This window comes from Schistocerca nitens, chromosome 7 (genome assembly GCF_023898315.1).
Source record: "Schistocerca nitens isolate TAMUIC-IGC-003100 chromosome 7, iqSchNite1.1, whole genome shotgun sequence".
Lineage (NCBI taxonomy): Eukaryota > Metazoa > Arthropoda > Insecta > Orthoptera > Acrididae > Schistocerca > Schistocerca nitens.
The window spans coordinates 319,947,950-319,974,864 of record NC_064620.1 but is presented as its reverse complement, the minus strand read 5'-3'; the positions used below and the strand labels follow the sequence as shown (position 1 = coordinate 319,974,864).

The window sequence follows — 26,915 nt, the reverse complement described above, 5'->3', positions numbered from 1 at the left end:
CATTCCCTTGCCACCTCCGGATGGCAAGTTATTCCACAGGGCTTTCTATTGGGCTGATTAGCCCTATATACCTTTGTCAGGTGTATTAAAGAAGTAATTTGTGACGTGCCAGATAAAATTATTCGTGTCGCCAGCATTGCCGTATGCTACTTGCCGTGCTAGTTTCGCTGTTAGCTGATCCCGTGGTAGAGCACAGCCATTGCCATCACTGTTGAGCCTTGCAACACCCTAAGTGGCAACTGTTCACCACCAGTCTTTCTATTTTCAAACTCCTTAGTGACAGTTACTCAATCAAACAGAGCAAGCAAGTGTGTTGGGAATGCTTTGTATCCTTCCTAGGTCCTTCAGTATCTTTGTAATGGACGTGGACTACACTCCGCACCGTCCAATTTTGCCAGGCTTCCATTTCAGACCTTGCCTTCCTGGGTGGCCTTCGTACGGATCTGTCAGTCCTCACAAATTCCTTGTGTCCCATTTTGTGATGACTTCTATGTCAGCCTCCTATTCGACTAACTTCCTCCTTCAGAAATAGTGGGCCAAAGCTTCCCATTTATGTTTTACCCCTTGTCAGGTGGAATCTTGTAATAAAGCTTTTACTGAATGGGAACTCATTCTGGTCCTCTCCTCTTCACACAATGCAGCTTCTGGCCCTGATTCTATCAGTAACCAATTGCTTCAACACCTTAATCCTCCATGCCAACAGTACATGTTCTAGGTGTTTAGCCATATTTGCCTCAAAGATGTTTCGTGCTCTCAGTGGAGGGCTGCTAGTGTGGTTCCTGTCCTTAAGCCCGGTAAGAACCCATGATCCCTACACAGCTACTGGCCGATCAGTCCGACCTACATCCTCTGCAGGTTATTTTTGTGCGTGCGCATGTCCCTCTTCCCCCCCTTGCGCCCTTCCCAATCGACCATCTTGATGACTGGAATGTCCTGTGTTGTGTGATCTTCATTGCCTTACATTTGAAGATTGGTCACTCTCCCCACATAGACTACTCCTAGGTGTCTTATTTCTCTGTACTCATGAGTGTGTAGGTTATTTCTTTAAATTTTTCATTGCTTGTCATTAGCCCTCCCATGAGTTCAGCCTGTCACCTGTTAAAGCTCATTATTGGAGGACTTCCCTTAGAACATACATATGGAATCATTAGTGCGTCATTTCGTTTGGATCATAGTCTAATATTCTGCAAGCTGCCTTCTGATCCCCTTTCTTGGTTTTGATTTCACAGTTGCGTTAGTGAGGTTTGGACAGTTTCCAGTGCAGTAAATAGTAATCGCACCTGCCCTGGCTAGTCTGTCATCTTGTTCAGGTCCACTAATTCCTGACTGATTGGAGACACACAGAATATTTACCATGTTGCTTTCTCTTAGCTTCAAAAGGACTTTGTGGCATTCTGCAACAAAATTTGGTCGCATTGCATGGGCTGATAGAGCTTTCGGAGCTTCTTGGCTGTCTGAATAAATGTGTTTGCTATGATCTTCGTAGCATCTAAGCAAATTCTCCTCCTTATATACCTTGATCATGGATATTTCTGCCATAAAGTAGTTACCAGATCCCAACATATCATGCTGACGACATTGTAATTCTGTCAGATGTTCTGAAAGACTTGAGAGAAGTAGTGTCTTGAAAAGAGGGCACAAGATGAACAACAAAAGTGGAATGAAGGTAATGGAAGGTACTTAATTCAAATTGGGCAGTACTGGGGGAGTTACACAAGGAAGTGAGATGCTAAATGCCGTTAATAAGTTTCACTATTCGAGAACAAAGCAACTAGTGATAAGAGAAGTAGAGAGGATATAAAATGCGCTGACAATAGCAAGAAAATCTGTTTTGGAAAACAAGAATTTGTTAACATGTAATAACAATTACAATAACACGTGTTAGGAAATATTTTCTTAGGGTATTCGTATGTAGTGTGTCATCGTACAGAAGTGAAACATGGAGGGTTCGCAGTTTAGACAAAAAGGTAAGAGAAGCTCTTGAAATGTGATGCTACATAACAGTCCTGAAGATGAGATGGTTTGATGGAATTAGGAGAACATAAATTTATGACACAACTTCACTATAAAAGAAGAGGTCATTTGACAGTCACATACTGAGGCATCAAGGAATCTTTGATTTTGTAATGGTAGGAAATGTGGAGGGTAAAAATTCCAGAGGGAGACAAAGTTTGAATACAATAAGCAGATTCACGTGGATGTAGGCTGCAGTAAACGCAGAAAGGAAGGAGCTTGCACAGGATAGATTCATGTAAAGAGATGCATGAAACAAGTCTTTGAACTGACAACTGCTGTAATAATGGCCAAATAGATAAATTGGCAGTTGATGGTAAACATAAAAGGAAGGTCCGCTAAAGAACTACTACTTTGAGAAACGTGCATAACACCATAGATCGATCATTCCGGATAAGCAGCTGGTTGTCCTGTATTATTTTAACTAAAGTTTGTCCCAGACTATCTGCATAAGTGTGCCACAGCTAAAGCCATGAACATTGAAATCGCCACACAGCACTAGGTAGTTACATCTGGTACAACAGTTCGTTCTGCTCTGTTTTGCTGCTTGTTTCCAGTGACCAGCATCCAGATATCATTCATTATCAGTGATAATGTCTACAAACAAACTTGCTGTAATGACAGTGACAACCTTGTGTTGAGGAGCTTAACCCACACTTTTGAGAAAGCAATGTCTTTCTGCAGTAGGTGGGCAACATCAGCTCTACTAGAGTCTGGGATACCAAACCTGAGGACACAAACCAACCTATTGGCTGTACAGTTTGAACTAAATTTCAAAAAACCAATCTGCACAAATATTTGCATTTAGTATTCTCTTAGCAGACTTTCTCTGTTGACACTGGTTGACTGGGCATTTCATTGACAGAGCTTGAAGGTCATTGTTCAAAACAATGCTTAGAATTCTGTTCCTTAAATCTGTGATGTCTAATTCTAGTCCAGTAGAGACCAGCCATAAATGATGTTGGGCAGCAAATAACATCTGCAAGTAGGTATAATTTGCTTAAGGTATCTTAGTTGTGCCCCTCAGGTGGAAGTACAGTTCTCAAACCTCCTGAGACTGGAAACCATTACATCTAATAAGTTGTCTATCGAATGGCTCTGACTATTAGTGTGAATATTGTTGCTTCCTAGAAAGAGACTATCGTTTGTTATTGTCTGTATTGGTAGCATCTGGAAGTACCAGTTGCTGTTGGGTAGGGGTGGTTTTTAAGTACTAGTGCAAACAGGGAAGAGTCGTGTTCTCAAACAGGTTGATGGGGAGGAGGGAATGATGTACAATTCCATGTGTCAAATGAGTCATCCTAAGAGTGCGGACTTCATACATATTCATGGCAATTGTAAACATGAGCAACAGCTGCCATACCTGCATTACTGTTTTCACTGGATGTGACTTTGGCTTCTTTGAGTGAGTGATGTGTTATAGGATATGGAAAGATGGCTTCCTCCACAATGAAAGCTACTTTAGAAAAGTAGTTAGGCAGCTTGTTTTCATCTTCCCCATTTATTACATTGCTCGTGACTGTGGAACTAGCTGCTCATATACCAGAATCTTGGGGTACATTTATGCTGGAGCCTCACTGCTAACTGCTTGGTGCTAGTACATGACACCTCGCTGCTCACCTTGAGCCTTGGTACATTTTTGCTGAAGCCTCATTATTGACACATCACTGGTTGTGCATGCCTCGCTTCTTGCCAGGGACCTCTACGCTGCAGCTGTTCACATGGCTAATTGAGTCGATTACTTGCAGTATGCCAAGCAAAAACGTTCAGTGTGTCATCTGATGACAGTAATAGTGGCTCATTCACAATAAAAATGTGGTTATCGACAACGAGAAATAAAGAGGTGCTATGGATGGACTCTTTGAATGAGATACTTTCATGGTTCTAATAACAGCACAAAAATTATTCTACACACTTTCTCAGGCAGATAAGACTGTCATAACTAATTTTCCAGTTCATTTTAAATAATATTGAACCAGAATAATGTAAGATATGGAATGTGACCCAATGTTATTAAGTGAGGAATCTAGGAATATACTACAGATTCCTATACATCAACCTTGCAGAGATTGTGAAGAGAAGATAAATCTAATTACAGCTTGCATAGAGGTATGTAGAAGTAATTTTTCCCATCCTCCATACTTAAATATATGTTTACAGTGGGAATTATCACCTATGATGCACTTCACAGAAGTTTACAGGGTATGGATGTAGATGGAGATCTAGAAGTAGGTGTATGCTGTGTGATAAACCAAGCAGTGAGGAACACAAAGAGACAGCACTGCTAGAGTGACCCTGTTATGGCTCAAGTTTCAGGATGTGATACAAGACAAGCTTGACAGCATCACATGGTGAGGATAGTAGTGAGCAATCACAAGGCAGTTTAAATAGGCCATTAAGAGTAGATGGGCTTTGTTCACCGCCACAGCTGCCGCTGCCGCATTACCACCACCACCACCACCACCACCACCACCACCACCAGGCTATGGCAAGTAGCAAAGTGGCAGCATAAATGCACACTTAGGCATCTATAACATTGCCAAACAGAAATAATATATAGTTGCTCTTCACATCTAGACCACTGCAGACAAATCTGCTTGGGGACTTCTGCAACTGTAAGCGCTGGGCATGTTCAGTGACCACCATGGAATGCAGTGTCTCATGGGGATTGCGAATCTTGGTTTGACCACCTGGATCATGAGGACGATATAAACCTGTATAAAAAAAAGTCAGTCTTGACGTGTGCTGTGTGCCAATGAGGTGCTTGGTTGTTGCAGAACAGAGTTAATGGGCAACCTCTGTGGAACTTACTGTGCCTCGGTTGTGTAAGGCTAACCCAGGCAAGCTGGGTTATGTCAGGGTGGATGCTTGTCCCTTGATGCTCTTGGGATTTCCATGTACTCTAAATCCCTTTCTTCTACTACCAGTAATTTGAGTGCTCAAAGGAGACCTTGCGTGGCCAGTCCACCTGAGACAGCTGTGCATATGGATGACAGTAGTAGCAGTAACTTAAAACATCCTGCGATATATAATGTGTTTGTTGCTGTTAAATGTGTGACAGATGCATTTGAAAAAACTATCTCCTTTCTGCATCCAAAAGCTCTACAGGGACTTGCAGGACATCATCAAATCTGTCAAAAGGCTTCAAAATTGTTCACTCCTGATACACTGAAAGCTACCTGACAAAACAATGTGTTAAATGCCAAACTACTTACAGAATATGGAGTCTACATGAGCTGCACATTGTGGCAAATTGTTGTAAAGGAGTTGTAACATGCCAGGACATTGGATATAGGTGTGAAGGAACTCTGACAGATTTGGGAAGCAAAAGGGTCACTGAACTACTGAATTTCATGGAAAGTGTTGATGGTGAGCTCCAGAAGTCAACACTTTTTGTCTTAACATTAAGTTTACAGAAGTTCCCTGAATATATTGCAGTAAGCTTTCTGCTCCTTAAGTTAGGCCCTGTGTAACTAATCCAATGCACTGCTTTAAGTGTGAACACTTCTGTTGTACCACGAAGAGTTGCAATGGTCACGCTACATATGGGTGAAGGGACTCCATCAATGGACCAGGTATTCAGTGCACTGCCTCACTGCTGTGTGACAGTTGCTCCCAAACCCATCCAGTTTGAAGCAAAGAATGTGCTGTATTCCCAGGAGAGAAGAAAATCCAGGAGATGAAAGAGGCACAGTGCATCTCATACTCTGATGTGAAGATGTTAAAGGCCTTCCAGCCACCCTCTTACGTGCAGGCATTTGGTTTGCTGTTGAAGCAGACTTTACAGAAAACTAGTGTTGGCACACAGATGTTGACAGCTGAATAGAGCACGACGGATCTACCTGTAACTGAAGATGAGAAGAGAGTGGTAAAGTTTTGAAATTTTGTGAAGAGCCTAGATTTTGGCCGAAACTTGTAGGATGGAGATTGGAGAATAGGACTTTTGTTCGGTAAAAAAAAAAAGTTTTACTGCATCGCTATAGAGCAGTATTAATAATAATGAGGGCACACTGAATAGAAGTGGTGTTGAGCCAAGCATGTAGGAAATAAATAGCATTTTGCTATGAGCCTTATACTGCTCAATCTCTCTCTTCTTCAGTAACAGTAATCACGCCTTCTATTGTCACTAACAGTATGAAAAGAGCAGAATGCTACTCACCACATAGGAGGCATTATTGGCAGAGAGGCATTTTATAAGAAGACATAACAACTAGCAGTCATTTTGCACCCCCCAGGGGGTCCACAACTCTTTTGTGGATACGTGCGTAGCGAGCATGGGACCCCGAGCTAATGTGGCCTTCCTTCCTTTCCGGGCTGCCTACCTTCCCTTTCCGCATCCTTCCCCATCCCCCATCTTTGCCCCCCCCCCCCCCCCCACCTCCGCCTCTTTCCTCCCCTTTCTCCCCCTGTGGGAGTGTGTTTTGTGCCTACGTCCGTAGACGGACGCTCGAAACTGTAACAAATTCTTTGCTTTCTCCGCTTGCAAGTCTTCGTCCTTCCTTTGTCCTTCTCTTTTCCTTGCCTCTTCTCTTTACCCTTTTCTCTGCTGTGGCGTTTGAGACCTCTCTTCTTTCCTTTCCCTTTCTCTTTTTTCCTCCCTGTACGCGTCTGAAGGCCGACCCATGCATTTCCATGCGTAGCTGGTGACGGAGTAATGCGTAATTCCCCACCCCGGGTAGACAGGTAGGACACGTACATACCCCTGGTAATGGCCAGGCCCAGGGAGGGGTGATTACCCGAGCTGATACCTTCCGAAAGTGCCGATTGGTCCCCCCCCGTCCGGTTGTCGGGAGGTGTGACCTGAGGTGTGAACAATCACCTAAGGCGGGAGTGCCCTCAGAGAGGGCCCCCACAAGGAAGGAGCACGCCATCGGAGACGCTGGTAATCATGGGGGATACTTTCGCAATGGTTTCCTCATCTTCTACTATGTCAGCTCACAAGTGTAAGTTCAATGAGTCTCAGCGACAGACAGTCCTTCCATCGTTGCCACAGTTCCTTGTTGTTTCTCGGTCTGATGAAGGTCACAACTTCTCCACGGTCAACCCTTTCATTATTCAGAAAAGTGTCGACGCAATTGCAGGTCCTGTAAAGTCTTGTTCCAGATTACGAAATGTCACCTTGTTGTTAGAAACAGTCAGTGCCCTCCAGGCACAAAAATTGCTGCATATTTCACTGCTACACACCTTCCCTGTCCGGGTGGAACCGCATCGTACTTTAAATTCATCACGTGGGGTCGTTTATACACGCTCCCTCGACGGATTGTCCGACGAGGAAATTCAACACTACCTGTCTGACCAGGGCGTAACGGCTGTTCATAGGGTTATGAAAAGGGTTGACACGAACATCATTCCAACCCATACTGTCTTCTTGACATTTGACAAAGTTCAATTCACATCGAAAATCAAAGCAGGCTATGAGATAATTTCCGTTTGCCCTTACATCCCAAACCCTACACGTTGCTATCGGTGTCAGCGGTTCAGTCACACCAGCCAGTCCTGTTCCAATCCGGCAAATGTGTTATGTGTGGCAAGGATGCCCATGAGGGTGCTTGTCCACCTCCATCCCCTCGTTGCGTCAACTGTATGGGTGACCACGCTGCTTCCTCTCGAGATTGCCCCATTTTTAGACGAAAAGCTCATTCAGGAAATCAGAGTGAAGGAAAAGGTGTTGACCTTTGCTGCTCGAAAATTATTCGCCAGTCGACAGCCCACCGTGCCTCAGACAGGAAAATACAGCACTGTCCTTGCCTCTCCTCGGCCAACAAAGGAGGCGGCCACGCAGACTTCTGACCTTACCTTTAGTGCCACGGTCGTCAGATCGGCCAGCGCAAAGATCGCCCATTCCACCTCCCCACTTTCGCCTGCCCATTCTATGGCTCACCCTTCATCGGGTTCTGCTAAATCTCGAGCCCAAAAGTCAGACACCAAGGCTTCGAAAAAAGAGCATACTCGTAAAAAATTTTTACATACCCCAACTTCACAACCATCGGTTCCTCCTCCATCTACACATCATGTTTCCAAGAAGGCTAGTAAGAAACCCACTTCATCTCCTCCTCCGCCAAGGCGTGTCGCATCTACAGCACCACCTGGCGGTAATCGCCCTCGGCCGTCTTCTGTGTCGCCGAGGCACACTGCTGGCGGCCGATCAACCGGACAATCGCTGGTGGCAGGAGCTGCTCCTGAACAACCTATGGATCAGGATCTTCTGCTTTCGGCTGAATGCCATTCCATGCTGTTGGTCGCAAACTCTGAGCAGTCGCTGAGTTGACGGCAACCTCGGTCACATTCCTCCATTTTCTGTTCACCCTATGTCCATTATCCATTGGAATATCCGCAGCCTTCGAGCCAATCGGGATGAATTGTCGATCCTCTTATGGTCCTACTCGCCGGTCATCTTCTGTCTTCAGGAAACAAAGCTGCGTCCCCATGACTGCTTTGTTCTCCCCATTTTCAGTCCGTCCGATTTGATCTCCCCTCTGTTGAAGGCACTCCAGCACATGGAGGACTTATGATTCTTCTCCATGATACTCTCCATTATCACCCAATCCCCTTAAACACTTCCTTCCAAGCTGTCGCTGTCAGTCTTTCCCGTTCTGGATACACCTTCTCTCTTTGTACTGTATACATTCCATTGTCCACACCAATGGCACGAGCTGATCTCCTTCATCTTCTTGGTCAGCTTCCACCCCCCTATTTGCTGGTTTAGGACTTCAATGTCCACCACTCGCTTTGGGGATCTCCACATCCTTGTCCGCATGGCTCACTATTGCCTCAACACTGGGGACCCTACATTTTTGTCTTCCTCCACGACAAATTTCTCTCATTTGGACCTTTCGGTCGGTACTGTTCCGCTAGCTCGGCGCTTCGAATGGTTCGCCCTTGATGATACACACTCGAGTGACCACTTTCCATGTGTCCTTAGACTGCAGCCTCAACTGCCATATATGCGCCCGCGACGCTGGAAGTTTGCCCAAGCCGATTGGACACTTTTTTCGTCTCTAGCGACACTCGATGACTGTCACTTTCCTAGCATCGACGATGAGGTCACACATATTACAGACATTATTCTTACAGCTGCAGAACGTTCAATACCACGCATCTCCGCATTGCCCCGGCGCCCCCCAGTTCCTTGGTGGAACGCGGCATGCCGTGACGCAATACGTGAGCGGCGATGTGCTCTTCGTGTTTTCCGCCACCATCCTACTTTGGACAACTGTATCCGCTATAAGCAGTTCCGAGCGCGATGCCGTCGCGTCATCCGCGATAGCAAGAAGGAAAGCTGGAAATTCTTTACTAGCTCATTTAACACCTTCACTCCCTCCTCGGAAGTTTGGAGTCGGATTCGACGGTTCTCAGGCGCGCCTAGTTTCTCCCCGGTCTCTGGGCTCACTGTCGCGCATGATACATTAGTGGACCCCGTCGCAATTTCTAACTCATTGGGTCAACACTTTGCTGAGATTTCGAGCTCTTCAAATTACCCGCCAGCATTTCTCCCGAAGAAACGTGCAGCGGAAGTGCGACCTTTTGCTTTCTCCTCTCAAAATCACGAAAGCTACAATTCTGTTTTCTCCATGCGGGAACTCCAACATGCACTCTCTTCTTCTCGCTCCTCCGCCCCAGGACCGGATGGTATCCACATCCAAATGTTGCTGCATTTATCATACCATAGTCTGCTTTACCTCCTTTGCCTTTATAATCGAATTTGGACCGACAGTACTTTTCCCAGAGGATGGCGGGATGCTATCGTCGTTCCTGTTCCAAAACCTGGAAAGGACAAACATCTCCCCTCTAGCTATTGCCCCATTTCTCTCACGAGTAGTGTGTGTAAGGTTTTGGAGCATAGGGTGAATAGCCGTTTAGCTTGGTGGCTGGAGTCCTGCAGTCTTTTAACACCTGCCCAATGCGGTTTCCGAAAGCATCGTTCTGCAGTTGACCATCTTGTTGCTCTCTCCACTTATATCATGAACAATTTTCTCCGGAAACGCCAAACAGTAGCAATATTTTTTGATCTGGAGAGAGCATACGATACCTGTTGGAGGACAGGCATCCTCCGCACACTGTTCTCTTGGGGCTTTCGAGGTCGGCTGCCCCTTTTTCTTTACGAATTTATGGCAGAGCGCACATTTAGAGTGCGGGTGAACACTACTCTCTCCCGTACTTTCTACCAAGAAAACTGGGTACCCCAGGGCTCCGTGCTGAGTGTTGTACTGTTTGCCATTGCCATAAATCCGATTATGGATTGTGTCCTTCCCGATGTCTTGTGCTCCCTCTTTGTGGACGATTTTGCGATCTACTACAGCTCTCAACGGACCAGTCTTCTTGAACGACATCTTCAAGGATGTCTCGATCGCCTCCACTCTTGGAGCATCGAAACCGGCTTCCGTTTCTCTCCCAGTAAGACCGTTTGTGTTAATTTTTGGCGACGTAAGGAGTTTCTTCCACCCTCCTTACATCTAGGACCGGTCAACCTTCCATTTTCAGACGTCGCTAAATTCTTGTGTCTTATGTTTGACAGAAAACTGTGCTGGTCCTCCCACGTTTGCTATCTTTCGGCTCGCTGTCTGCGATCCCTCAACACCCTCCGTGTCCTGAATGGTACCTCCTGGGGAGCTGACTGAGTGGTCCTTCTCCGCCTCTATCACGCCTTAGTGCGCTCGAAATTGGACTATGGAAGCATAGTTTACTCCTCTGCTCGGCCGTCTATTCTTCGGTGTCTCGACTCTATCCACCACCGTGGATTACGTTTAGTGTCTGGAGCTTTTTACACCAGCCCTGTGGAAAGCCTTTATGCTGAGACTGCTGTCCAATCGGCGAGCTTTCCTTCTGAGTTGTTATGCTAGCCATTTGTCTTCCATGCCTGCTAATCCGTCCCATGACATTTCTTTCGACGCCTCCTTGGATGTAGGGTATGCAGGCCGCCCATCCTCCCTACTACCACCGGGAGTCCGCTTCTGTCAACTGCTCCATTCTCTTTCCTTCCGCTTTCCTAAAACCTTTTTGACAACTTGGGGTACAGCACCTCCTTGGCTCCGTCCCCGGATCTGCCTGCTCCGTGACCTTGGTCAATTTCCCAAGGTTGGTACTCCTTCACTTGTTTATCATCGGGCATTTGCTGCTCTATGTGCACAAATGAAGGAACCCACATTTGTTTACACTGATGGCTCGAAAACATCGTTAGGTGTAGGGAGTGCCTATATTGTTGGCGGCACCCCAAATTGATTTCAGCTTCCCGACCAGTGTTCGGTTTATACTGCGGAGCTTTACGCTGTTCTCCAGGCTGTCCAATACATCCGCCGCCATCAGCGGATACAGTATGTTATCTGTTCAGATTGTCTCAGCTCTCTCCTCAGTCTCCAAGCTCTCTAGCCTGTCCACCCTCTGGTCGACCGGATTCAGGACTGCCTGTGCTTGCTCCACTTGGAGGGCGTCTCGGTGACGTTCCTCTGGCTCCCAGGACACATTGGTATCTGTGGAAATGAGGGGGCAGATATAGCGGCCAAGGCTGCAATCTCTCTTCTTCGGCCAGCTATTCGATCGATTCCCTTCGCCGATCTATTGAATGTTTTATGTCGTCGTGTTGTTCTTTTATGGCACGCACATTGGTCGACACTTCCCCATAATAAATTGCGGGACGTGAAAGCTCTTCCCTGTGCTTGGACATCTTCCTCCTGAACGCGTCATCGGGAGGAGGTAATTTTAACTAGACTCCGGATAGGGCACTGTCTTTTTAGCCATCGACATCTTTTAAGCGGTGATCCTCCCCCACTCTGTCCCCACTGCTCTCAGCTGTGGACGGTAAGACACCTTTTAATTGAGTGCCCCTATTTTACTCCGTTACGCACCTGTCTACAGCTGTTGCCTGATATATCGTCCATTTTAGCAGATGACAAGCGCTCGGCCAATCGCGTTCTCGAGTTTATTAGTGCCAGTGGGATGACATCAGTCGTTTGAAGCTCTTTTTGGGGACAACCAACCCCTTTCTGTAGTGGATTTTTAAGCTTTCCTTCTGCTTTTAGTTTCTCCAATTTTTTGAGTTTCGTTCCCATTGCTGCTGCTTTCCATTTTCGTTTGTTACTGTTTACTAAGTCACAGACCGGGCGCTAATGACCATAGCAGTTCTGTGCCCTAAAACCAAAACAAAAAGTCATTTTGCAATGTGCCAGTCTGCCTCGCAGTACTTCCTCTATGTGGCTAGTAGCTACCTATCCTTTCAATATTTTTGTTATAAGAAATATTCAGTCACAAATTTTACATCAGTTATTAAATCGTAATGTGTGTCCAAATGTCTCGTTCTTGCAGAAACCGTGTCCTGAAGGAAGTGCATCATTCCTCTCAAGAATTCTCTATACATGGTTTGACAGATTAGCTTGGAAAGGTTTCAGAAAGCCACTGGAAATGAAAGATTTGTGGAATATGAACCCAGAAGACACTGCTAGGGAAGTGCTCCCTCAATTTGATAAGCACTGGGAAAAGACTCTGCAAAAGACTGCTAAGTATGTTACCTTTCTTTCATTTTTAATGTATGGTTCTTTATTTTCATTATAGTTCAGTTCTTGACTGAAGTAACCACTTTTTTCACAAGATAACTTTTTTTTGTCTTAAGAAATTAAATCTGGTTGCTTAGTGGAAGTCTGTGTGTTATTGACATTTTTTTCTGTGTTTTGTCTTTATGTGCATTTCAAAAGGAAGTTCTGGACACATTTTGGGTAAGTAGGAACTTTCTGTTTAATCTATGCATGGTATGTAAATACCACGTGATCATGCAGAAGTAGTGTCTTTTTTTTATATATGGAATTTGCACTGTGTGTGTGTGTGTGTGTGTGTGTGTGTGTGTGTTCCCCCTTCCTCCCTAAACATGAACACACATCCTCCTGAATGAAATCGAGAGTCTTTCCCCATGGCATCACTCATTCAGTGTAAGGAAAGACATCACTTTTTATATAGTTGCAGTGCTGAACAGTTAATACACAAATCAGCAGGATGACAAGAATGGTAATTTTTCAGTCTTTCAAAAGCTGTGGCACAGTTGTCAAAACCTTGTTTGTTTCTCTTGTCAACTGCTCAGTGTATCGTCTGCATATTGAACAGCCATTTGCTCATGCTGAATTTTTTTTTATTACTCCAGGTCTTTCCAATATTACATGTATCGGTACTGTAATGTAATGATGCATGCAGAACGGTTCCTAGGACATAGCAGCAGAGGCCACCTGCCCATTAGATTAACCATCCAGGATTGCATGTACCTTTGCTAAGGTTTGCTTAGGTAGTTCCTGGCACTGCTTTTCGAACACAGTCTGACAGTAAGACATGAAGTGGACTGCAAATTAACACTGTCCTAATCAGGTTGCAGAAATACTTTTTATGGATGTCTGATGAAAGTGCTACATTTACCTCTTGTGAGGGTGAGAGAGATGTGCATGCTGCCTTTAGTAGACAGATGGAGACTCTCACCCTTGGTGTGTGTGTGTGTGTGTGTGTGTGTGTGTGTGTGTGTGTGTGTGTGTGTGTGTGTGTTTTGATATTATTATTGTAGTTGTGTGTAAAACAATCTTTTTGTTGTTCCAGTGCTCGTGCTCCCAAAGCATCATTTCACAAAAATGCTGCTAGTGTTGACTTTGTGGGAACACAATCTAAAAAGAAATACCAGGCGTCTATCCTACCAGCTATTTGCAAGGCATTTGGTCCTACATTTCTTTTTGGTGCGAGCCTCAAATTCGTACAAGATGTTCTCATGTTTGCGAATCCCCAGATATTGAAGTAAGTCTGCTTTTCAGTCATCTACATGTTAATGTAATGCATATAATGGTGCAATAAAGTTCATTTTGAAACCATACTTGTAATATAATTAGATATCAGTTATCAGAAATTATGAATCATTTTCAGAAATTGTGAATCATTTTCAGAAATTGTGAATCATTTTCAGAAATTGTGAATCATTTTCAGAAATTGTGAATCATTTTCAGAAATTGTGAATCATTTTCAGAAATTGTGAATCATTTTCAGAAATTGTGAATCATTTTCAGAAATTGTGAATCATTTTCAGAAATTGTGAATCATTTTCAGAAATTGTGAATCATTTTCAGAAATTGTGAATCATTTTCAGAAATTGTGAATCATTTTCAGAAATTGTGAATCATTTTCAGAAATTGTGAATCATTTTCAGAAATTGTGAATCATTTTCAGAAATTGTGAATCATTTTCAGAAATTGTGAATCATTTTCAGAAATTGTGAATCATTTTCAGAAATTGTGAATCATTTTCATAAAATACATATGCTTTTATTAAAAACAGTGATTAAGCTGTAAACATAATTTCAAACAGTTTGAAAGTGTGCTACACTGCAATTAGAAATGTTTGTTAGACATTTGTCATGTGCGCTACCGTGGTGTCACATTGATAGTCAGCTGCACTTTGGTTGAGGCTCGTATAACACAAGGAGACAGATAGCACATGTCAAAAACATTACCTGCTGTTTTAAAATTGAATTAAAAATAGTCTTGATTAAAATATTTGTTGGCAGTGGTAACCTGCTTTTGGTCAAAAGTCATGATCATCGGACTATATATTTGATGATGGCAGGCAGTGGTAATGAACAGAGCAGGTATCATGGATGCACAGTAGTTGAAGTTTCTGGTAATTGTTGATAATACTTTACCAGATTTTGAAAAATAAGACAATGGTGCCACATGTACTGGGTGAGCAAAAGCTGCAGTGCAGGACTTGTCTCTAAACCCAAATGGGTTGTGGAATAAATCCTGCCAAAAAAATCAGAGCAACACACTTGATGCATTTTTTTTTAAAATATTACAAAATTTGGTTTTGTGGTGTACGTATCTCTACATATCAGTAATTTCCTCTTACTCCAACAACTGAAGAAAGTTTCTCAGGTGAAATAAACATACCCCTTAGTAAAAATTAGTTCTAGTGTTCTGCAGGACTCTGTCTCTGGCCCATTTGTTGCCACTGTTGTGGCTATCAGTGACATGTGACGTGTCCCATTGTGTGCTGCGCATTTTTACATCCCTTGATAAGAGGACGTGGGAAACACTTGGCACTGCATTTAATTGTTTTGCAGCCAATATACTTGGTTGTAATTCAGACGACGCCCAACAGCTTCTCTCAGGTTTGCCAAAAAAAAAAAAAAATCAGACTTCCAGGAATTCATATAGATGCCTAATTGCCTAATTGGATTGGGAAGAACATACCATAGAATTCGCTAAAAGATCTTAGTGGTATCCCACCACATGTAGAACCTGAGAGATGTGTATAGTAGTAATTATCTATGTATGACATATTTTGGGTCTTTCAATGACATATCTCATATGGATTACGTAGATGACATTTGCCCCTCATAAAACATGTCCATATAATATTAAATGCTGCCTCCATGGAGCATTGTTACCCTCTTCTTAGCAGGCTTTGAACAAAACAGTTGTGACTCTCTCTAATTATATCTCGGCACTCTTTGTCAGGAACATTATTGATGAATGTGTTGCTATGGAAGCAGTTCACAAAACAGTACCAGACATAAGACAAATATTGACATCCCAAGGCACAAGTTAGTGAGAACAGGAAACTGCCACAAAGTGTAAGCCTTCAAAATTGTCTGTGTTTTGCTGTTTCAAAATAAAAAGATAGATTTGGCTAATAGAAAAACCGTGTTTTGACTTACAAAAATTCTTATTTTCACATTTAAAATGGTGACTGCAATCTCTCATTTGATCTGAACAATGTTATTTTTAGTATTTAAGATTGCAGCTGTATCGTTGGATTTGACTAGGCAACTGTTATGTATATCTGCAAAGCTTATTTTGGGTAAAATAGTCAGTGTTTATAAATAAGGATTTAAGGTTGCCCATAAGCTGCAACTCCATTGTCACAATGCACTGTCTAACAGTTTATATATAATGTTCAGAGCTGTAAGTTGAGGAACGAACCACAAAGGTGTTCAGAATTATGTAACAAATAATTTTAATTTGATTTAGAACTGTAGTAACACAGTCTCAGCAATCATTTTTTAAACTTTCAGTGTGATCCTCCGTGAGTTACTACCTCACAACACACAGTGGATTAGTTTGTAACTCGTAGTGTGTAATTTTTTACAGCAGTGTTTTGCAAGTTAAAGTGTAATCTGAAATATTTGTAAACCTAAACTTTCTTACCCATTCTGCTCGATATGTTCTCAGGTTGCTCATCTCCTTCGTGGAAGGAAATGAGCCTATGTGGAAGGGATACACTTATGCAGGTCTTATGTTTGCAACAGCAGCAGTGCAAACACTGGTGCTGGCACAGTACTTTCATCGTATGTTCATCGTTGGACTCCGTGTCAGAACTGCAGTGATAGCAGCAGTTTACAGAAAAGTAAGAAGCAACTATTTTCTTTTTTATGTTGTTGCAAAAATCCTCCTTTCTTTAAGAGCAGACGTTTGCCATGAAAAAGTGAGTGAGTAACGGTGATGCAGCAGTTAAAGTAGAATTTAAGTCCTGTGAAGAAACAGTTTTTACTGGTGCACTGTACTTTTAATATTGATGTTATTGAAATTTTATTCATCCGTATGTGGAGACCAGGACGAGAGCTAGAAGAGTTGAGCTGTTTTAGTTCAGCTTTAGCATTATATGAAGCCTGTCGTGGACAATACAAAAATATCTTCCACGTCATCAAATTTTATATGTACTTTCATATTTCCCCTTACAAATTACATAAACTTACAATGAGAAATACCGATTCACCAAAATAATGAAAATAGAAAATAAAATGCACATACTTTCAAATGCGTGTAGCCACAGGCCGGGCAAGTTCGTTCATATTGAATCAGAGTGAGTTGAAGAAAATGGATTCCAGTTAACTCTTAATGTTCATTTTGTTTATGACCTGTAGGCTAACTGACTGACTGCTCATGCAAACAAAAGTCCATGATAGTTAATGCACAGTAAAACAACAGTAACTACAGCTGTTTGGAGTTAAAAAGTTGTGAAGGCTCAGAAAAGCCATCATATTTTTTATACTTTGCAAGAGGCTTACAATATCTTACAGATAGTGGCAAGCAGGATTTTTGTTCATTAAATACTTAAGACATGAAAATATGAAAGGATACTGGAGATCACTTCAGAAATTGATATGAGAAAATACTCCAGGAAGAATTTGGTGTGATAAGGGTGTGGAAACCTCTCCCATTTAGAGGAGGAGGAGGCTACTTAAGACACATGGAGCACTGGTGGAGCTTGCAGTTTAAGCAACTGCAGGTTTCAATTATGTGTAGTATCAATCTTCTATAAAACAGCATTCAAATTATCTTTAGAGCTCTTGTTCTTTTGCTAGTGAAGGTAAGCATATACACTCTCTTTTTCTCTTTTGTATCTTCACAAATGTTATGTTCTCATTTATTGATTTATTTTTTTTGTTTAAAGGCACTTCGTATGTCGAACTCGGCAAGAAAGGAATCAACAGTTGGAGAAATTGTTAATTTGATGTCAGTGGATGCCCAGAAACTAATGGATCTTACCACCTATCTGAATATGATTTGGTCTGCTCCTTTACAGATCGCACTAGCCCTGTATTTTCTCTGGGATATCTTAGGTAAGCAAACAGTTCATTTTCTTTGTATAGACATATCTAAATTGACTATATAGACACTAATAAAGATCTCCATTATTTATTTGGATTTGTGCAAATCTAAATTGCAAGAAATCAAATGGTCAGTTACTGACACTTCTGTAGGCTTCCTTCAATCTTGTTCGTTAGAGAAGTTGCGTGCCTTCTTGGCTGCTTGAAGTTCTATTACACATGGGCAGTGTGGAAAAAGATATGTGACAAACCATAATAAGATAGGATAATTTTGCTACTGAGGAAAAAGCAAGAATGTGAACGTAGTTTCAGAAACGTTGTACGCTTTCTTTGGACTGTCCTTTTCCAGGACTAACATGAAAAATAACAAAAATTACAGTAATGGTAGTTAATAACAAATGCTTTAAGATGAAGTAAAAAAAAATGAAAATAAAAAACCACAAGGGAAGTGAAGGTTTTACTATTTATGCAATTACTGAAATAGTTATAAAATGTAAGAAACACTGCAGAAAGGAAAAGTGCTAGAAAGAAAGGAAAAAGAAGGTTGTTCTGCAGTTTCAGCTTTCAGTTCTTTTGTGGAGAAGGCTCTAGATGGATACAAGAGCATAAGCATTGTGCATATATTGACAGTGATGTGCTACTCTGACATCTACTGTGACCAATGGAATGCAGTCACTTTCTGTTTAGGGAATGCCTGGATTGTACTTACAATGCAGAACTATGTCATAGACAACACTTGGCATAGAGTGAGGGAAATTTATCCATGTTTGTTGCTTGAAGACTACATTTAATCTTTACAGAAACACACCAACAAAAACATTTGAGAGAGAGCTGAAACAGTAGGTATAAAGATTCTTTAATTTAGGTAGGAGAAAAGCTTAACCTTAATTTTCAGTTTTCAGAACTGTTAGGAAGGTGAGCAAAGGGCCAGAGAGAACTTTAATCAAATTACATAAATGAAATCAAGCTACATAAATAAATAAATAAGTCAAATTACATAAGTCAGACAACATAATTGCCATGTATGAAAATCACTACATTTTCAAGTTTTGTGTAATGCCTTCTGTTAACTTCAAATTTAAGTTATTGGTGTATGTGCAACCTCAGCTGTCAAAAATATAAAATCCAGATATTCATAGACCGAGCAAGGTGGCGCAGTGGTTAGCACACTGGACTCGCATTCGGGAGGACGACGGTTCAATCCTGCGTTTGGCCATCCTGATTTAGGTTTTCCATGATTTCCCTAAATCGCTCCAGGCAAAGGCCGGGATGGTTCCTTTGAAAGGGCATGGCCGATTTCCTTCGCCATCCTCTAATCCGATGAGACCGATGACCTCGCTGTTTGGTGTCATCCCCCAAACAACACTAATACACCAGATACTCGTACAAAGACAGCCTAATGTTAGAAATCAAGCTTCCCCCCCCCCCCCCCCCCCCCCCCCAAAGACAAGTGCAGGTACAGAAGCAGTATTTAGTAGTTTTACAGTAGTGTGATCTCACTTCACGAATAATGCATATGAGGCTGGAATCATTTTCCGAATTTTGTTTCTGGTGAGTGTGACGTCGGTAAAAAGCATGAGAATATATAGTCATTACTTCTTGGGACAATGTTTTTAAAGATATGAAAACCTATTATAGTAAGTAATTGTGGCAGACTAAAACTAATAAAGAGAGCTAGCATATATTTCTCAGTGAATTATTCTTGTCCTCCATTTTGTGTGGACAGAGCTATTCACAGCCTCAGCTGTTAAAGGACTACAGTTGTACTTCATACTTTATTCAGAGATGTTACCTTTCGTCATGTGAAGTTGACTGCGTGTTCTTGGTTTGGACATTAGCTGTTGCTGTTGTTATTTCTGTTTAGATAACACCATAATAGTTTCAAAAATGTGGAATAATACATTGGACATTGCCTATAATAATGTGTTCTATTACGTCAAACAGTGATACCCATCTTATTACATTATATCATACCAAGGTTTCCTACGTCTGTAAAAGGTTTTCTGAAGATCTGTTATTGACTAAAATGCACACCCAACTTGTTTCACGTTGTTTCCTTGTTAAAACATTTTGATGTCTTAACACTGAATAGTAAATTTATGAAGTTATGGAAAACGATGTATGTCTTCCAAATCTGCACTCGTGGAAATGGGATGGATGGGAGACGTAGCATCTAGTAAGTGTGGCACTGTACGTTATTACCTACAGTGCATTTAAAGAAAACAAACCTTCCAAAACATGAGTACAATAAACTGTAACAAAATTAGCATTTAAAAACAGGTAAACAAAAAGAGCCATCAATTTCTTTTATTAAATATTGCGGTAATCCAGATGCAAGTTTCATGTTTATCTTATATCAGTGATAGATGCTTTCTGAGAAAGGCTGAGAGGCTCATCACATTCCAATCAAATATTGGCCTTATGGTTGTGTACAAACAGCAACCCATGTAACCACCATACATAATGTATTTATGTGGAATTAAAATATTATTTCCTGTAATATCTTGCTAGTACTATACAGGGTGGTCAGAAATTCATAAAGTTCTCTTCACAGATGAATGTAGGTTCACAAGGAATTGTGTTCTGAATGCTCGAAATAGCCGTGTCTGGGCGGATGAAAACCCTCATGCCACGTATTTTCAGGGATTTCAAGGCAGGTTTGGAATTAACGTTTGGGCAGGTATTCTGGATGGTCATGTGATTGGACCATACCTCCTTCCATCCAAGCTCATGGGTCCTCCATATTTAGTCTTCCTACGACACTTAATGAACCCATTCTTGGAAGCTGTGCCATTGAATGTCCATCAGGAAATGTTGTTTCAGCATGATGGAGCACCACCTCACTTTTCACTGGCTGTCTGGAGACATCTCCACAGATGATGTGGTGAAAGATGGATGGTGGTCCAACTGCATGGCAGCCACGATCGCCGGATTTAACTCTTATGTATTACATCTTGTGGAGTCGTATGAAGAGCCTAATTTATGAGGCTCCTCTAGAGACAGAGGAAGATCTGGTGGTATGAGTTCCGGCCGCTGCACAAGACATTGAAGACACACCAGGTGTGATAGAGAGAGTGTACCAGAACATGCTTCAGAGGTACAATGTGTGTAACAACGTTGGTGGTCGTCACATCGAGCCACTGTTGTAATGCATTGGTACTTTGCGGCTGGTGCTGTAGATGCTGGGTTCTTGTTGTTGTTGACTAATGTCAAGTGTATGTTATAATGCAAATGCATAAGTAATAATGGAATGAGTCGGTATTCTTTTCAAATGGATTGCAACAATTGTACTGGGTCATGCCTAAGTACATTCCTCATGTGGGTGTGGATGAGATAATCATCTGCATTGAAACTGTCGTAGAACGGAAACGATACGTTTCCGGATATGGGTTCGTATTCAAAATATTATGTGCTCACTACCCTCTACATGTCCTAGAAGTTTGTAACGGGGATTTGCGACCACCCTGTATATCCATAGCAAAAAGTAAAACAAGAGGACTAGACCTGTATGTTGCAATAACTACTCCTGTTTATAAGTCTCATATTTAATCACTATACAAACTTTGTTGGGTCTACCTACTGTCTGTGCAGCTTGTGCATGTCACATTTACCATCCAATTTTGAGTGACTGGATCAGGTAAAATTCCTGTGCTGTCTTCACAAAAACAATAGCACCTGTATCATACTCTTGTTGTTAACTGAGAAAAATCAATCGGTTACATGGCTTACACAAAGTTGGTGACATAACACATTCATCTTGGACAATACACTTTCATAGCAAGAATATTCTTTCTGGCTTATTTACCCCCAATGCTACTGTTTGTACAGGACAGAATGAAACTATGTGATGTTAGCCCATTTCACTATATCAAATGCTGATGTAAAATACTTTGCTTTTAAATGTAGTTGCAGTCAACTGCTGATACATCCACCTTCCATGTGAGATTTCCATCTACTCTTCTCTGAAAATTTGGTGTCATTCACTGCCTTTACAATACAGTCATTGTGATGGAGTAATGTAACCCCAAATAAAATCATGTCAGAAACTGAATATTTTGTGCTAAATTTCAGTGGAGTCAGAATGTTAGCAGTGAACCATGAACTCATTTCCACTGACACATTGTGTGCATCATTATTCATTTCTGATTTGAATCTCTAATGGTTATACATATATTTTCAGCAAATTAAACAGCTTTCAAGCTTTTATAACCTAGTGTACCAAATGATTTAATGTGTTTGTAAAATAGCTGAAATATGGTACCCTGAGGAGTGACCCAATGAAATGGAAGTTTCCCTAACTCTTTTCTGGTTAATGCTGGAATAACTTACTCAAAAGCCATTTTGAATTTCTTCAGCCAGTCACTCTCAAGACCTCATTTGTACTGAGAAGTTACACTCAGGTTCTTTCATGTGTGGATGTATTGTGAGATGTGAATAACTTTACAGTTTATTATTCACTGTTCCATAGCCATATCAGCTATAGTATTTACTATGAGGTCACACGACAGGCTGCAATAAAATACTACTACTGCTACACACATCTAGGAATTATGACAATTTTCAATCATTGTCTTCACTTGCCTCACGTATGTGAAAGAAAACATGTTCACAATTATAATATGCACAGTACGGAAAACATAGACATCCCAAACTGTTTTCCAACAGTGGCTGTTAAAATGTTCAGAATTGGTGAAATTTTGAGAAAAGATGTCACAAAATTTGCATGAAAAACCCCTATACAGTTTAAATTTCTTCTTTGTCAGTGAAATGGCAAATTGGACTGCCTAAAAATTCAGAAATGAGGTGAACATGTACTTGCTAAAAAGTGCTCACACTATTTCATTAAGTGTTACACTATACTTAAGGCTAATTTATTCTTGTATTATAATGCATCTGTAAACTTAACTGTGTAAAACTGAAGCAGTCTAGCCAGTCTTGACTGGTGAATGGTGTAACTGTGGTAATTAATGGTAAATGGTAATAGTGTTTAATCTACTAAGTTCACAGGCTATCTTGATCTGTGTGTCTGTGTATACTTTTTCCCATCTAGGTTTCATTACAGTTGTAAACCAGTAATGTTTATAAACATTAAATTAAAACATTATATTTGGTTTCTGAATACAGGTCCATCCGTGCTTGCTGGTCTCGCAGTCATGATAATCATGATACCGCTTAATGCCTATGTAGCAAATAGAGTAAAAACACTTCAGATGCGTCAAATGAAATATAAAGATGAAAGGGTAAAACTTATGAATGAAGTCCTAAATGGGATGAAAGTTTTAAAACTGTATGCTTGGGAGCCATCATTTGAACAAGAGGTTTCAAGAATAAGAAATAAAGAAATCAAAGTACTGAAGCAATTGGCATATCTCAATGCAATAACATCATTTATATGGTCCTGTGCTCCTTTCCTGGTAAGGCAACATAATTAATTTATATATGACATCAGTAACTTAACATTATTTTTACATTTATATTGAGGGAAAATGATTCAAAATCAAAGTACTTGCTAAATACAGAAAGTTTTTCAGGCATTCACATAGTTTGCACATATGCTACTGCATACTTTTGCTTGACATAAAATTATATGGTAGAAAGTGGATAAATTTTCTGAACTGAACAGAAATGATGAAGTGGTTGCTGTGTGGAAATGTGTAAAAGTAAAGGTTGAGGTTCTTTGTATTTACCTTGCTGTCAAGATAATTTTGTCAATTGCTATAGCTTTTTGAAAAGTGTATCACTTGTGAAAACCTTTTAACAGCATGCAGGTGCAGAATTATATTGAAACATTCTTGCGAATGTGAACAGAGAGAATTAAGGATTGTGTGTACATGCAAAGATTGTACAGCAGATTCAAAGGGTCTTCTACTTCACTGATTTACTCATTCACTGATCCATTCATCAGTGGATTCTGTTCCATAGTGGCTGATATGAAGCAGAACATTGTGGAAGTGGAATGATCTGTTATGTACTATCACTTACAGTTCCAGCAGCATTTGGAAAGCGGTGTTCAATGTTTTCTTAAAATGGATAACAGTTTTTCTTAATGGAAACAATAATAGCAGTAATGTGTGTTTTGTGACCCATTAAAGCATATCATCAGTACCACAATTATTTAACTTTTTAATAGAATTTTATGCACAATTTGTTAAGATGCTCTTAATATTACTTACCAAGTCAAAAAGTTTGAGTTTTTTGATCTGTATCAGTTTTTAATGAAGGTATGTACAGCTCTTTTTGTAGAAAAGCTTTGTAGAATGGAAACTGTAAGACCACTCTAGTACTGTATAAATGGTTCTCGGGCGAGACGTCGGATGTCATAGTGAAAACTCCACAATATTTCATCAGCGCAACTGGCCAACATCTTCAGGTGCGGCGAACACACTATTAAGGCATGACTATAGCCCCCTATTTATGCCAGTCTTAGGCAAGAAGTGCACATGCATGAAGGCACCAAATTCGATGGCCAATAGTGACGATATCAACCGATAGCTGGAAGGACAGCAACGACACCTGCAAGACGAAGAACGAAAGACTTCAGCACACGCACAGAGGCTGCTGCTTGTGGTCTGCACTGCCATCGGCTGCCCCAGCGACCTCTGTCAGAAGCCGCAAGCAAAAATCCACATCCACATTGGCGCGTGACCATCCTCCCGTTCTGAACAAAATACTTGTGTTGCTGGCGAATCGTCATCCGTCGTATGACCAATAGTACTCCTCTCCACTCGATATGACTTCAATATGGCCACTGCTGGATCCCAAGCTGTACTGAGCTGAAAGCCCGTGTCTCTTTTTACAAGATTCGTCGAGCTACATATTTCCACTGCTTCCTTAATAACACTGTCCCAGTACGAACTCGTCGACACGAGAATTTTGGTGTGTTGATAATTCATAGAATGGCCTGTACTGAGACAATGCTCGACCACTGCAGACTTCTCTGGTTGCTCCAGATGAGTGTAGCGTTGATGTTCAGTACACCTCTCTTCTACAGTGCGACAACTTTGTCCGATGTACAACTGCCGCAGCTACAAGGAATCTCATAAACACCGGGTCTTCTTAGGCCAAGGCTGTCCTTAGATGAGCCCAAGGAGCTCTGAGTTTTGCCAGCGGATGAAAGACACATTTAACTTTATACCTCTTCAATAATCTTCCTATTTTTGAAGACACTGCCTAAGTATGGCAAGATGACCATTCCCCTTTGTTCTTTGCCTTCTTCAGTTCCTTCCGTTGGGTAACCCGCTCCAGGTGTAAGGCACGGTGAATCTCCTGTTCGGAATATCCATTTTGTTGGAAAGTGGTATGCAGATGGAGTAGCTCATTGGATAAGCTGTCTGAGTCTGATATGGCTCGTGCTCTGTGAACCAACGTCCTAAGTAAGCTACTCTGTTGCGTAGGATGGTGACAGCTAGTGGCCTGTAAGTATAATATAACTCCGTGTTTTGGTTTATGGTACACTGCGTGACCTTATGTGCCATCTTCTTTTCTCTGTACCAACATGTCCAGGAATGGAAGTTCGCTGTTTTTCTCCATCTCCATAGTGAACTTGATGCTGGGATGAAGCGAGTTAAGATGCTCGAGAAATACATTCAGCAGTGCCATGAGGCCAGAGAGCAAAAGTGTCATCCACATATCGCCACAAACCCACAGGTTTCAAATCCGACGACTGGAGTGCTGTCTCCTCGAAGTCTTAAGACTTGCACTATCGTATATACTCCCAAGTTTTGACGTAGTCTCACTTTTTACTCGAGTACCATTGCAGGAATTGTAGTTGCTCATTAGTGAGAAGCTCGATAGGGAACTTTTAGACTTATTCCAACATGTCCTCACCTCTACTTACTTTCTATTCAATGGACAATACTTAGTGTGTGAAATGCTTGTGAGATTCTGCTGATTATAATATTCAAAAGAATAGCATCTGCTAAAAAAGCCCAAACTTTTTGAAGTGGTAAAGAAGTATTTTAGTAACATATTGTTTGCAGCATTGTATTTGTCACAATCTCTTCAATAACTTCATTCTCTGACATGGTTAATAAAGTATTGGGTTTCAGACTTGTTGCTGTTATTGAAATCAATGGTGCTACTATGTTACAGCCATTTTCGCCATGTGGAACAGTGCTATGTGAAATTAAGCATGGACGTGAGGAAACATTCACAAAAATGTTTGAACTTTTGAAGCAAACTTGCTAAGATAATACTCCGTGTGAACGACAATGTTACAGATGATTCAGTTTAGAACTGGTCATCAATCACATAGATAGTCCTCAACTACCTTAACTGTAAGCAATGAAATTTAAAGAATCCATGCTTTTGATAGTGCTAAGGCATTGTTAGAGAATTTGCAGAAGTTGGACTGTTGCTTTGTCAAGAGATTTCAAATGAAAACTTGAATGTGCATAAATGTACAAAAAGTATGCTACAGGTTTGATGACAGAGATCAAAACAACATACAGTTAATGTTTGTGAGGAATTTCTTGAACAATCTGATAATCCAGTACATTCATGCCAAGGATCATGACAGGCAATGAATGTGGTTTACAGTGACAATATTGGGACAGATTCCAGTCATCACTGATGTCAGCAAAGAACTGTTGCACTGAAGAAACTAGACAGAGTTTTGATCCTTTTTCTAAGTGATGCCCAGGTTTTCAGTTTTTTTTGTGTGATAGTATTTATACACTATCAAAGTACACTTTTGTCACTAGAAATTGTATTTTGTTTTTGTTAATACTAGATTGTAACATGTACTGCCCCCCCCCCCCCCACCCTTCCCGGACATGGTTTTTCTGTTTAATAGGTAGTCAGAGTCCAAACGAAGATTGTTGATGGGGATTTTCAAACAATATTGATTTACTGATTATTACAAAACAATTGATAATTATTGCTTTTAGCAGTGATAAACTATGGTAGCTGTGTTTTTTTTAGTCATGGATTAAATAATGAAATACTGGAATTGTTCTTTTATAACTCTGCTTGTGAAAGTCGAAGCTTTAATGATTTTGAAGGAAAATTCTATCCTTGACTCAAAATAGCACACTGGATATTGTTTCAAATATAACATCAGCAACTTCGTTAACGCTGACCCTACGTATGCAGAAAATAGAAATTATTCCCATCATTTATGTAATTTGACTGTTATAACACAGCAATACATGCAAGTTTTAAGACACTTCTAGCATTATCTTATGCTGATTTTTTATTTATATATATATATATATATATATATATATATATATATATATATATATATATATATATATATATATATATATATATATATATATTAGTGCAACAGTTACAGTGAATGACGGCAGCAGCAACAATCAATATGGAAATATAT

At 41.0% G+C, this 26,915-nt stretch overlaps 1 protein-coding gene across 5 annotated transcripts in view; it reads left to right on the top strand.

Annotated features, from left to right (window-relative positions):
• LOC126194752 (multidrug resistance-associated protein 1) overlaps positions 1 to 26,915 on the top strand; it is a 390,212-nt gene that overhangs the window by 234,772 nt on the left and 128,525 nt on the right. For all 5 annotated transcript variants that reach the window (XM_049933031.1, XM_049933029.1, XM_049933033.1 and 2 more), the window contains exons 8-12: positions 12,313 to 12,506; positions 13,579 to 13,770; positions 16,200 to 16,374; positions 17,422 to 17,590; positions 22,703 to 22,992. In XM_049933031.1, the coding sequence (XP_049788988.1) occupies positions 12,313 to 12,506; positions 13,579 to 13,770; positions 16,200 to 16,374; positions 17,422 to 17,590; positions 22,703 to 22,992 (1,020 nt within the window). The remainder of the gene's footprint in view (positions 1 to 12,312; positions 12,507 to 13,578; positions 13,771 to 16,199; positions 16,375 to 17,421; positions 17,591 to 22,702; positions 22,993 to 26,915) is intronic.